The 12,810-nt window shown below is 37.2% G+C and overlaps 1 protein-coding gene across 6 annotated transcripts in view; it reads left to right on the plus strand.

The window, feature by feature from the left end:
• Nucleotides 1–12,810, plus strand: part of TMC1 (transmembrane channel like 1) — a 300,988-nt gene that overhangs the window by 257,594 nt on the left and 30,584 nt on the right. For all 6 annotated transcript variants that reach the window (XM_054689505.1, XM_054689507.1, XM_054689504.1 and 3 more), the window contains 3 exons: nt 3,491–3,633; nt 9,640–9,784; nt 10,370–10,564. In XM_054689505.1, the coding sequence (XP_054545480.1) occupies nt 3,491–3,633; nt 9,640–9,784; nt 10,370–10,564 (483 nt within the window). The remainder of the gene's footprint in view (nt 1–3,490; nt 3,634–9,639; nt 9,785–10,369; nt 10,565–12,810) is intronic.

Consider the following 12,810-nt stretch of genomic DNA (forward strand, 5'->3'; position numbering starts at 1 on the left):
CACAAGCTCACCAGATGCTTGTTGTATACCTGCTTTCTCCTTTCATATTATTTTTATTATTATCATTTTTTTATTTATATAAGCACTGGAGGGTGAGAGAATTCACCAGAGCCAGAGCGGGAAACAGAATAGGCAGACTGATGAAATACACTGCTGAGGGGAGCAGCCAGCATGGCAAGAGGGGTCTGCGCGCCATGTAGGACCCTCACTGGCGGCTGGGGATCGAACCAGTGCTGCAGATGCTGTGGGCAGCTTTGCAGCCCAGCGCTCAACTGCTGCGCCACCAGGGGAGGCCCTCCTTTCATGTTATTTTGAAGATTTCTTGAAATCCCAATGCATTCATTACGAATTAGAAAAAAACTTTCTGGTTATAGTGTTTATGGAGCTGGAGATGAGGCCCTCTGAAATGCTTTCAAAAGGAGTGCCTGGACTTTCTAAGAGGTGTTGGTACCACTTGGAACCAATCCAGGTATATAGGTCAAAAAACCCTACTGGATTGGAAGGTCTCTTATTCCTTTGGTTTACTGGGCAGGTATGATGTGAGCATGATAGAAACCTGGTAGGTAAAGAAAAGACAGGAGAAGTAGTCTAGTACAGTGGTTAAATCTATAGATTTGAATTAGATATTCCTAGTTCAAGTTCAGGATCTTTCATCTACTAGGTATGTTAATGTGTGTGTTATTTAGTATCTCTAAGGCTCAGTTTCTTCATATGATTTGGGTGGAGATGGGGGGGAATCTTTGTAAATTATATTCCCTTCCTTTCCAACTAGGTTGTGAGCTAACTAGGAGTGACACAAAGAGCAAGACAGAAGGAGGTCAGTGTGTCAACTTCATTAATGTTAAAGCTGATTTAAAGAATGTGGAATCTTTTTGTCCCAAGTGGGCTTCATTGTCAGAGCTTCCTTCCCAGCAGATCTAGAACAGAACAGAGTACAGCCCCTGTTTCTTCCCCATTTCTTCATCTATGCTCTGCTATTACATTAGATCCTCCTCCCAGGGCTATCTTTTTTTTTTAAAAAAGATTTATTTATTTATGCATACAAGAGCTGGGGTACAGGCCAGAGGTGTGGGGGTGAGAGGATTCACCAGAGACAAAGTGGGGAACAGAACAGACAGACTGAAATATACCGCTGAGGGAAGGAGTGGGCGAGTCAGAGAGGTCTGCTGCGCCATGTGGGTACCTCCCTGGCAGGCCAGGGATCAAACTCATGCTGTAGAGGCTGCGGATAGCTTCACAGTGCTGTGCTTAACCCCTTGTACCACCAGAGAAGCCCCCCAGAGCTATCTTGAGGCAGTGGAGAGTTACAGGGATTGTTATCATCTTTGGATTTTCCCCACATGGAAGGAAGCATCAAGAGTGGAAAACGGGGAACAGAACAGGCAGACTGATGAAATACACGGCTGAGGGGAGATCTGCGTGCCATGTGGGACCCTCACCTACGGCCAGGGATCGAACCGGCGCTGCAGAGGCTGTGGGCAGCTTCACAGCCCAACGTTCAACCACTGTGCCACCAGGGGAGGCCCAATAAATAAAATCTTAAAAAAAAAAAAGAGCAGAAAACAATTGTATTTAGTAGTAGCAGCTTCAGAAAGTTCTTTTAAGGCTTCTTTTAAGGTAAGAAGTAAAATGTTTAGTATATTTTAAGTGCTCGAAAACTTATTGATAAATATTATTATTGAAACTATTATTAACAAGTGTCAGAATGGTGGCAAGGAAATGAGGAGTTAGTTGCTGGGAAAATAGTTTTGAAAATGGGATGTATTATATTCACAGGAAAAAAATAAACAGTTTAGATTATCTTTAAAGCAGATCAGAGGCCACACAAAACAGGTTCTGCTATTGTGGCACTGAGACAGGAGGGCTAGTTTGAAGGTTTGATAGAGTGTAGAAGGAGAAAAGATTTAAAATAGCTAAGAGGAAGCCGAAACTTTAACTGGATGGGGTTGTGGAACAAGAAGATGTTATGAAAGTGGGTGTGTGGAAATCCTGCCTTTGATTAGGCCGCAGTGATGATTTCTAGGACTTACATAGTTGGCCAATCAGTGTCAATTTGGTGTCTTACTTTTGACATGAGATTAGCCCACATTGTTCCCCTATGTGATATTTCTACTAGTTGTCTAACCCCTGGTTTTTTCTTTTGGCTTGCTTTATTTTTTTCTTTGGCAGAAAAATGCAAATACAATTAAATTCAGTTTAGGGAAGAACTTTGAATTTTGCCTACTTCTCTCTCTTCTCTTCCTGTCCCTATTAAGCCCATGAGCTTGTCTCAGATTTTCTGGAGATATTTTTTCCTGATCATTCTAGGAGAATATTAAAAATTAAATATGCTGTATATATTGAAAGCAGTCACTTTTCTACATCTCCACTGGTTTCTGATTTGAGCTGGGAATAATCTTTAATTTAGACATTTTTCCAATTGTTTGAAACAATTCTCAAATTTTTTAATTTAATTCTTCCTCTGGGAATTAGCACCCAGTGCATTTCCTCCTTTTTCTACTTTGTTTCTTCCTTCCCCCATTTTTTTCTTCCCTTTTTTTAGTAGTAGGTTTCCAAGTGTCTGGGTTGGTGTAAGAGATGTGAAGGCAACCCATTGGATTTTCTAATCAAGGGTGTCTCAATTGATCTCGAGTGAATACCATGTAGGCAAGTTATTGCCTTCTCATTTCACAAAGCATAATAATTTGAAGCTATTGCCGGAGAGATGAAACCAGAGAGAAGCTGAGGATGTGGATATACAGTAATACAGAAACAGTGCTTCAATGCTGAGAGTAAAAAAAAGAGTGAATGCAAAGAGAGAAAGATGAAGACTATTATAAAGGAGTCAGCATCTGAATAAACCAATGTTCTACATAGAAGGAGTGGCTTTGGAAGATGGTGATTCCAGCCCTGGCAGATAATTGTTGGGAAAGAGCATGCAATTTCATGAATAAATGTGCCTGTTGTGGGACAATGCTATAATAGTTTTGAAGAATAGAAGGTTGTGCAGATTGTCCAGTGTCATCTCATCTGCTCCTCATTTGTGCTGTCAGTTGATGCACAGTCTCTGGTTTAAGGAAAACCAATTGAATTGAGGCTCAGGTGACTAGAAGTAGAAATGGCCACAGCACTTTGAGGAAGCACATATTCAGATCCTTCCCACAACATTATGCAAGCTCTTAAAATTGTAAATCTAATGACACCATAAAGCGTGTTTTGATGTTTCAATCAATGGGCATTTCACAGTAATGGCTCCACAGCTGGGCAAGCCTGTATTTGGTTAAAAATTTAGTCTATTTAGAAGCCCCTGAATTTTGAGTAAACCAAGAGACTGCCAATCAATGTGGCAGCTGAAACATTCAATCTATGAAGTAAAACAATAGGGCTCATGTCAGATCCTTCTCCCAATTTTAAGAATTAATGTCATTTTGTTCTTCCTCTGAAAAGTCAATCTTTTTCTTTGAGTTGCTCTGCACAGCATCTGCTAAGTGGCTTTGTTGTTGGATTTTAGGGCTTGGCGCAATACTCCGTTCTCTTTTATGGCTATTACGACAATAAACGAACGATTGGATGGCTGAATTTCAGGCTGCCGCTCTCCTATTTTCTGGTGGGGATCATGTGCATTGGATTCAGCTTTCTGGTTGTCCTTAAAGCGTAAGTTTCATTGGTCTCTTGGGCAGCAAACAATGATTTCTGGAATTCAATGGGGGATTTAATTTGAGAATTAGATTTTTTGGCAGTTTCATGTCTAGAGGATCAGTTTATAAGAGATGAAATGTGATTTTAAATACTGACACCAGAGCTAAACTATTGCATCCCCCAAACACAGGGGTTGAACACCAGAGCAGGTCTTTGAGTCTTTCTGCTGGGTTACACTGTGATTGCATTCCTAATCTGTGTTTAAGGATATTTTAAAATCTTTGTGCTTCAGGTATGAATCAGTGTTGCAAACAATGCCAGAAAATTGCTGCTGACCCCTCTTTTTGCGTGCAGAGAAGTTTGTGACTTGCAAATCAGCTCAATAGGCAGAATCTGTTGTTCATCTTTTTCAAAACCAGAATAATCACTCATCCAAAACATTTCAGCTGTGTCAGACAGCAAAAAGCAAATGGCCCCCAATGAGAACATTGTGATCAACTGTATAATCATGGTTTGTCTCAGAGAAGGGTTTATTTGCACATGAGGAAGAATTTCATTGGTGAACAGATGAAACTGCAGTTCATTTCTTCCCCTGCCAGAAATGTATTTGTGACTCTGTTTGAAGATATTTCTGAAACTTAGCACAGACTTTTGGGGCTATGAATAATCTATCCATGAGCAATTCCCTGTGCTAATTGAGAATAGTTAAAACACTTCAATTAATGTACCCACACTATTGGTCAGGTGCATTGGCCTTTTGATTCGTTATAAGGAAGGACCTCTGCCTGAGGATCCAAGTCACCATGATAAGGAGTATTCTGGAACAATCTATGACATACTTTGTGTCTTACTTCTACCAAATATATTGGTTCTTCCAGAGAACTCTGTCATATTTAGTTTTTAGCCCTTTTAGGACTTAAAAAGAGCCTTATTGGAAAGCCCACACCCAGATCTAATCAGAGACATTAAATAAGTTTGTCTACCTGAGAAAGTACTACCACATTCCAAAACTCTAAGCTGTTGCTAGTCTTTTTAACCTAGTTGGTGGAACTAAAGTCAAGGGCCTAATCAATTTGAAGCTTTATATCACACAGAGAAGGTGGTTTAATTTCAAGGCCCAGTTGTTCCTATTAAAAACAGTTCTCTAAACTAAAAATTCTGGCATATTTTGCAGCAGCAAACTACTAAAAATAGCTGAATCATCCAGGGCAAGCATGACTTAATGAGAAATTCCTTGCTCTCTATTTTTTCCCATTAGATTTTTTTCCAGAATTTTTTTTTTTTCTCATTTCACAGCTCTTTGGGACTAGATATACTTCTTTTTATCTGCTTTTGAGTTTTACATAATAATATTCGTAGACTAGCCTAACAAGCACATAATTGAATACCTAAATAATATGCTAGGTACAAACCTCAATTACTATTAAAAATGTTGTCCACATAGACTATTATACATATATCATAAACATACATGTGCCATAAACCAGGCTCAGTACACTCATATAGATAACTTTAAAAATGGCAAAATGAGAATATATTCATCTGTATTTCTGGATCTGCAACAACAAATATACCTAATGTTTAAAATAACATTTATTAATATCTTCATGCTACTATATTATGTTCATAAAACTATATTAGCTGTTAAAGATTACAAAGTAGGTGTTAGTTTCACTATTTTATAGATAATGCAGTAAGTAGAGTATTAAATGACCTGTCCAAAGCCATTTGACTCTAAGATTGATTTGAACCTAGATGTCTACAGCTCAAAGGCACCTGGGATTCTATATTGTACTTCTTCTTACACGGGCTAGTTTTTTCCTACCATTCATTTTCCTATACTTGGTTGAGCAAGTATTATTTATTCCTTTTGGACAGATGGAGAAATTAAGGCTCAGTAGTTTCATGATTTGAACTCAAATGACCATGGAATTGTTCACCTAGGCTCTGATGCCATCCTCTAACTGCAGCTCTTTTCCCTAATCTCAGATGAGGATATATCTATAGTGATAATGACATGGGCCTGCCTCTATTTTGACCAGAGTAGTCTTTTAAATTCTATATTAAAATCCTTCTTTGTCTGCTGTCAAATTCCTTTGGTATTCTATAGACTCGATACAACTTTTATGGTGACAAATTGGTTAAAAAACACCACCAAATTTCAACTAATCAACTATCTTTGTCTTATAAGTAAAGATTATGTTAAAATTACTCCAACCTTGCACATTTCTAGATAAGTGAAGTTAAGTTTTCCCCTTTTATCTAAATGCCCAGTGCCTCTGTTCACCTTTTTTTTACTTCTTTTGAACCTGTGCTTCACTAGGTTGTTGTGGTTTTCCTGCTATCCTGTGTAAAATTTTCCCAAGTGACTTTATATCCTTGCACAGGATTTCAGCCTCAAAATAGTTCTCATTCCTCCTCCCAATTAAACTTTTCTTTGATTCAGGAAACTAGTTAGCAGTCTCAAAGACAAGCACTCAGACCCTATGGCCTCAAGTCTTATGTTACTTTTCAGAGATATTTTCACTGAAAACAGCAATGTTGAAGTCTTTAATATTGAATTACAGAAACTAAAGCAGGCTATGGAAGGCCTACTGGGCAGGAAGTCCTGGCAAATCCTACAAAGCATATGACTGTCCAGTCTTCCTTAAACAATGGTTGCCCTTATTTGAAAAATGTCAGGATTTTCCAACCTGTGTAAAAGTGATGAGGTAACCATGTTCTATGTCATCTTGCTACTATTTGAACTACAGCAAGCTATATAACTGCAATAAGAAATTCAACGTAAAAATTTTCACTCTTGAAAACATGGCTGAATGGCAACCATTTCCAAACTAATATGATATTGTACAAATCTGACATGATGACAAGAACTGATCAGCAGTAGCATAATGAGCACATGAAATGTGTTGTATTAAGCTAAAGTTATTTATGCTATATGTATTTATTCATTGACATGCTTTCAAGTGCTAAGTTTATTCTAGAGTCAAAATTCATGTATTAATTTGTTTAATAACTATTAAAATATGAAGAGCAGTTATTAAGGGTAACATGGAGGGCTATCTATTGTCTGAAGATTTAATGTTGAACAAATGAAGCTCTGCTCTCATGGTGTCCAGTGGAGAAGCAGACTTTAGACTAAATAATAGCGGAGGCTGTGGCCAGTATATCATGAAGTTATGGCTTTATGATATCAATGGTGACCAAATATTTGCTGATGTGTCTTCCTTGTCAGGAAATGTAATATACTCTCTTTGGTATATGTAGTCCTTGATGTAATTTTCTTTTCATTGCATAGCTGTCTTATCCAGTGTGCTTTCAGAGAATTGCTTCCTACTTTCCTCTCACTGCTCTTTTTCTTCCTGACCTTTTTTTTTTTTTTTAAAGATTTATTTATTTATACAAGCACTGGGTACAGTCAGAAGTGCGGGGGTGGGGGGGGTAAGAAAATTCACCAGAGCCAGAGCAGAGAGCAGAACAGGCAGACTGATGAAGTACACTGCTGAGGGGAGCAGCAGGTGGCAGGAGAGGTCTACGCACCATGTAGGACCCTTGCCCAGTGGCCAGGGATCGAACTGGTGTTGCAGAGGCTGCGGGCTGCTTCACAACCCAGTGCTCAACTGCTGCACCACCAGGGAGGCCCTCTGACTTTTTTTTTTTTTTTTTTTTTTTAGCAGAAGCTATGTTATCAGACCCTGTTAGATCAGGACTTATAGAAGCATTTGTTTGATTTACTTAAAAAAAAAAAAAAACCATATGTGCCCATGAAATAATCAAATGACTGCAATGGGGAGATGGAGTTGTAAAGTTATGGTCCAAGAAGTTCAGTGCAAAACTCTAGGGAAAGGTGTAAATGCAGACTGCTTTCCACAAATTTCCAGTAAAACAAATGAAACATTGAGGTTGCTTCTCATAGACATGGTAGTTAAAAATTATAGCCTCCTTGAAAAAGGAAGAATTTTCCTGAGTTTTTGTGCTTTTTCCTCTATGGGCAAAGGATAGAGCTGCACATGAATGAACATTTTATACCTATCAGGGTCATCTCTCTTTTTCTTGTCAATTCCACATGTTCTCTGTTTGAGCAGTTTTGGTTTCCTTCTCTGGGAGGCCATTTATTGCTATGTAATCTTGAAGTGCAAAGTTCCATTCAAAACTTATATGTCAAGTGGCCATTTTTACTAGAGGTCCTATTTAGAGTTAGTGCAAAATGGATGGTGGCATTTTAATCAGATAAATAATTTTCTCCTTAGATTAAATCATTGAAATGTTTGATTTCGACCCTGTTTGACTTTTAAAAAAGCATTTATATAGTTTGACATATCTCTTGGTGTCTACCTTGGGCACCAGAGTTAAGGCAGAAAATCTAAGTCTTTGATATGGACCCCTCTAGTTTACTGTTGGATGACATCCAGCAAATTACTTATTCCTTGACCCTTGACTTATCCTTGTGTAAAAGAAAAAAAAAAAGAATAATACCGTTTACCTCTAACTAATTTTTTGAGAAGGGCAAATAGTATAACATGTATAAATGCCATTTGCAAAGAGTAAAGAGTAAGCTCCTATAAAGAATACTTTTTTTGGGTCACTTTTCATATCGTGTTGACCCATTAAAACATATAAACTTCTATGCGAAGTGGGGCTACAGGGCCTCCCCTGTGGCACAGCGGGTTGAGCACAGCACTGTGAAGCTGTCCGCAGCCTTTGCAGTGTGGGTTCAATTTCCAGCTGGTCAGGGAGATACCCACATGGCGCAGCAGGCCTCTCCTGTCTTACCTGCTGCTTCCCTCAGCAGTGTATTCAGTCCGTCTGCCTGTTCCACTCCCCGCTCTGTCTGTGGTGAATCACCCTCCTGTGCCTCTGGCCTGTACCCCAGTTCTTGTTAAATAAATAAATAAATATTTTTAAAAAGTGGGGCCCAGTGGGGGCATTTAGATCCCCTTAGAAATGCCTGCCAACCTACGATGTTAGTTTCATGTATTTTTCTTCTTTTCCCATTTGATTTCACTAAAATATTTAAAAAAACCAAAACCTTATGGTAGCACTTCACATGTATCATATGAAATTTTAATTTCATATGGGGGAAAAAGGAAATGGAGTTAAGTGGAATATAATTCTATAACCACTAAAATAAGCCTGTAAGTAATGCATTTTAAACTTGCCAAGCCAAAAAAAAAATCTTTTAAAAATTACTGATTAGAATATATACAACTGTTTGGCATTGAGTTTGTATAAAATCGAGTTTCTGGTCAGCAATTGAAGAGTATGTAGAAATTTCATGCATTCAGTGTAATAACTCTTTTGGAACACATTCTGTGGGGAATGCAACCTATGCAGGAGTTTCCTGACTTTGTTTAATCTTTCAGGGAGTCTGGAACCCAAGTTGTGTAGAAAAGTTTAAGAGTCTATGAATATTTTTGCCCTCTGAGGAGGAAGTGGATTGTTGTCAGAGATTTTTAATTATTTAATTGTTAAAATCATGAATATCTAGTATTCTTTAAATCTTGAAGGCTTGGAAAATGAACAGTTTAAAAGGTTAAAAGAAACAGCAACAAAATTTAAAAATAAGCTTTTCACTTAAATTATCAAAAAAGTAATTTAAGAAGCTTAAATTATCAAATGTAAATATATGTTTAAAAATATATGCCTTTTACGCAAGGGGTTAAGACGCAGCACTGTGAAGCTACCTGCAGCCATTGCAATATGAGTTCGATCCCCAGTCAGGGAGGTGACCCACATGGCGCAGCAGACCTCTCCTGACTCTCCTGCTGCTCCCCTCAGCAGTGTATTTCGTCAGTCTGCCTGTTCTGTTCCCCACTCTGTCTCTGGTGAATCCTCTCACCCCACAGCTCTGGCCTCTACCCCAGTTCTTTTATGCATAAAAAAATAAATCTTTAAAAAAATAAGTAAAAATATATGCCTTTTATACTTTGTTTTCCCAATTGACCTGTAACTCTGGAGCTTTTTCTCCTCCTATCCTTTTCTTTTTGCTTCTATCTAATGGGTTAAACTCCCTGTTTATAGGATGACCAAAAATATCGGTGACGATGGGGGTGGTGATGACAACGCTTTTAACTTCAGCTGGAAGTTGTTCTGCAGCTGGGACTACTTGATCGGTAATCCTGAAACAGCAGACAACAAGTATAATTCTATCACAATGAACTTTAAGGTAAAGATACCAGTATCAAGAGGTTTTTCTTTGTATTTCTAAGAGCAAAATTAGAACTATTCCATATGGTCTAGATAATGAAGTATCTTCACAATAAAAGAAAGATGAACTCACTGTTTTTGCCTATCAGGAGCTGGACAGGATTCTGATTCTGACTGGAAAATTGCTGATGACCCATGATAGCCAATTGGTTCTCTGAATTTCATAATAAAATAATGCCATGAACTTGAAACAGGAGACCAGCAGTGATCAGAATGAATTATTTTAAATAATAGAACAATGCTCACTAATTATTTAAAGGAATAAGCACAATATTTTAAATGACTCTATAGTATTGTTTTAAACAGTTTTTTTTTTTTCTGCAATACTGGAAAGCAATTTAGACTCTATCCTAGAAATAATTATTCTTTCTTTCCCTCACTTGACATCACTTGCTGGCAATGTTCCTCTGGTTTGTGTAACCCCAGATTTAGTTAACATTTCATTTCTCCCATTCTGATGTTTGCAAAAAATTATTCTTGAGTTCATGATACTTTTGGTGGCTCAGATATTCCCTTTTTTTTTTTCTGTTTTGCCTGGGTACAGGAAGCTATCATAGAAGAAAGAGAAGCCCAAGTAGAAGAAAATGTCCACTTAACCAGATTCCTGAGGTTTCTTGCTAACTTCTTCGTGTTTCTAACGCTTGGCGGTAGCGGATACCTCATCTTTTGGGCTGTGAAACGATCCCAGGAATTTGCACAGATGGATCCTGACACCCTTGGGTGGTGGGAAAAAAATGAAGTTCGTTTCTGCATGCTTTTTATGTGCTTAGAACCTGACTTTTGCTATATTGTGGGTTATGTTTCTCTGGTAGAACATTAAATAAGGCTGCTCTTAACCTGTCCATTCCATCTTGCACTTACAGCTCACCAAACCTGTCAAAAATGTTCAAATCTATTCCAGCCTTATTTTCAAATATGTCTACTCTTTTTTGCACTGTCACCTTATGAAAAGTCAGAGTGAAAGAGATATTAGAACACATATCATCCCCATGGCTGCATTTTTTGATGAGAGTGATGAATCTCAGGAAATTAAGTGATGTGTTTATGGAGAATGTGTGGGAAAAAAATAGAGTAGGAACCTAGGATATTTTTGTTTAATTTTTATTAAAGAGACATTGGTTAATAACAGTATGTAGATTTCAGATGCATAGCATTATAATTTGACTTCCATTTATGATAATCATGGTTCTCATCAAAAGTCTCGTTTCCATTCACCATTGGACAATTGGCCCCTCTTTACTGGATTAACCCATCTCCCACCAGTTTCCCTCTTACTGTCTGGTGACCACCATCTCATTCTCATAATCTAAGACTTTGGTTTTGTTTTGCTTTGTTTGTAGAAGCTAGGAGTCTTCATTTCAAGTCTAAGACTCTCTCCTTGATCCTATATTGCTTTCTCTGTAGTTTGCATGTGTCTTTGAAAGATCTAATTATAGCCTGTGTGCTTTGAAGCTGTCACCAAAACCCTTTGGTTCCTAGCTTTTTCTCATTGTGCCTCTCCTGCTTTGGGCAAGTCTGGACTTTTCTGTGTTTGTTTTTTTTTTTTTTTTTTTTTAGTTTATTTTTTATTTTAACATTTATCATTTTTCTATGTTTTTCACTCGCTGCTTAACCATACAGCTCTACCTTCTTTTCCCGCACCGATTGATATTCAAATGAAGGCTTGCTCTTTGTCAGGAATTTAATGTTATGATTATGATTTGTCTTCAGAGTAGCTGTCCATTTATCAGGTCAGGCACAGATATATTTAGAATCAGGAAATTATTGATCATATGTTGTTGTTAGGATCTGTTCATAAAATCTTCTTGCTTACAATGTTGCATCATTTTGAATTTGGACATTTCCAAAATATAAGTAGATGTGGGCTGTAAGAACTGTAGCTTCCCTCACTAAAATTTCCACAGTCTTGTGAGTGAAAATTGGTCAGAAAAATCTTTATAAGCAGCATAGAATTTTCTAGGAAAAAAAAACCTTGTCCAGAATGACAAACTATTTGCAAAAAACAAAAAAACAAAAAAACAAAAAAAAAAAAAAGGAAAAATATGCTAGGTATTTCACAAGTGATAACCCTGGAGATATGAGACCATACACTAAGAGAACAACTCAGACATTTTCTGGAAACCTATAAAGCAGAAAGTCATTAGGTAGAGAGATTTCATTTTTTTTTAAAAGGAGAACCCCAGAACAGTAATTAAATTTGTTGTTAAAATTTCCTTATACTTGTGATAGTACTTATAAGCAAAACTGGGTGTCGCCTTCATCCATAGTTCACAGCTATCATATTTTGTATTATTGAACTGTATTAAAGGATGAGTAGTCGATTCTCATTAAAAAGGACCACTCTTTCTAAAAACCTATAACCTATTTTAGAGAACTTTTGAGTCCTAGGGGTCAACAAAGGTATAGTGGAGATTCATAAATAACCTTTCAAATTGATGAAACAATTTATATTTGCCTTATAGGATTACATAGAATCTGCCCAGTTTTTGCTCCAGGCCGAAATTATATCATGCTGATTTTATATTATGTTACGATGATTTTTAGCTCCTGTTTTTCATGCCCATATAATGTTCTGAATAAAAATGGAAAAGACATATTGATAATTATTTTCTAAATATAGTCTGGTAGTTCTTGTCATTCAAAGCATAGAATCTATGAAGGGAAAGTATTGAGGTAAGTATTTGGGAAAAACAGTTGCCAGAGTTACTGGAAACCTTTCATTTAAAGGAAATGCCTCTCTATAAAAGTACATGACTCTTTCCTTGGTTTAGTTTAGCAATATAATGGTAATATAACATAATATAGTATAATCATAATATAATATAGCACGGCATATCACAAAAGGTTCTAGATAGTCAGTAGATAAGACCATAAATTGTTTCTTTTTGGATTCTCTTCTTTCTCCTTCATTCTCTTACTTTTGTCATTATAAACTATCCTTTATTTTTTGAGACTTTCTTACCTTGGCTTTGACAATATTATGCC

This window comes from Talpa occidentalis, unplaced genomic scaffold (assembly GCF_014898055.3).
Source record: "Talpa occidentalis isolate TD23 unplaced genomic scaffold, MPIMG_talOcc4v2.1 talOcc4.7, whole genome shotgun sequence".
In the NCBI taxonomy this organism is placed as follows: domain Eukaryota; kingdom Metazoa; phylum Chordata; class Mammalia; order Eulipotyphla; family Talpidae; genus Talpa; species Talpa occidentalis.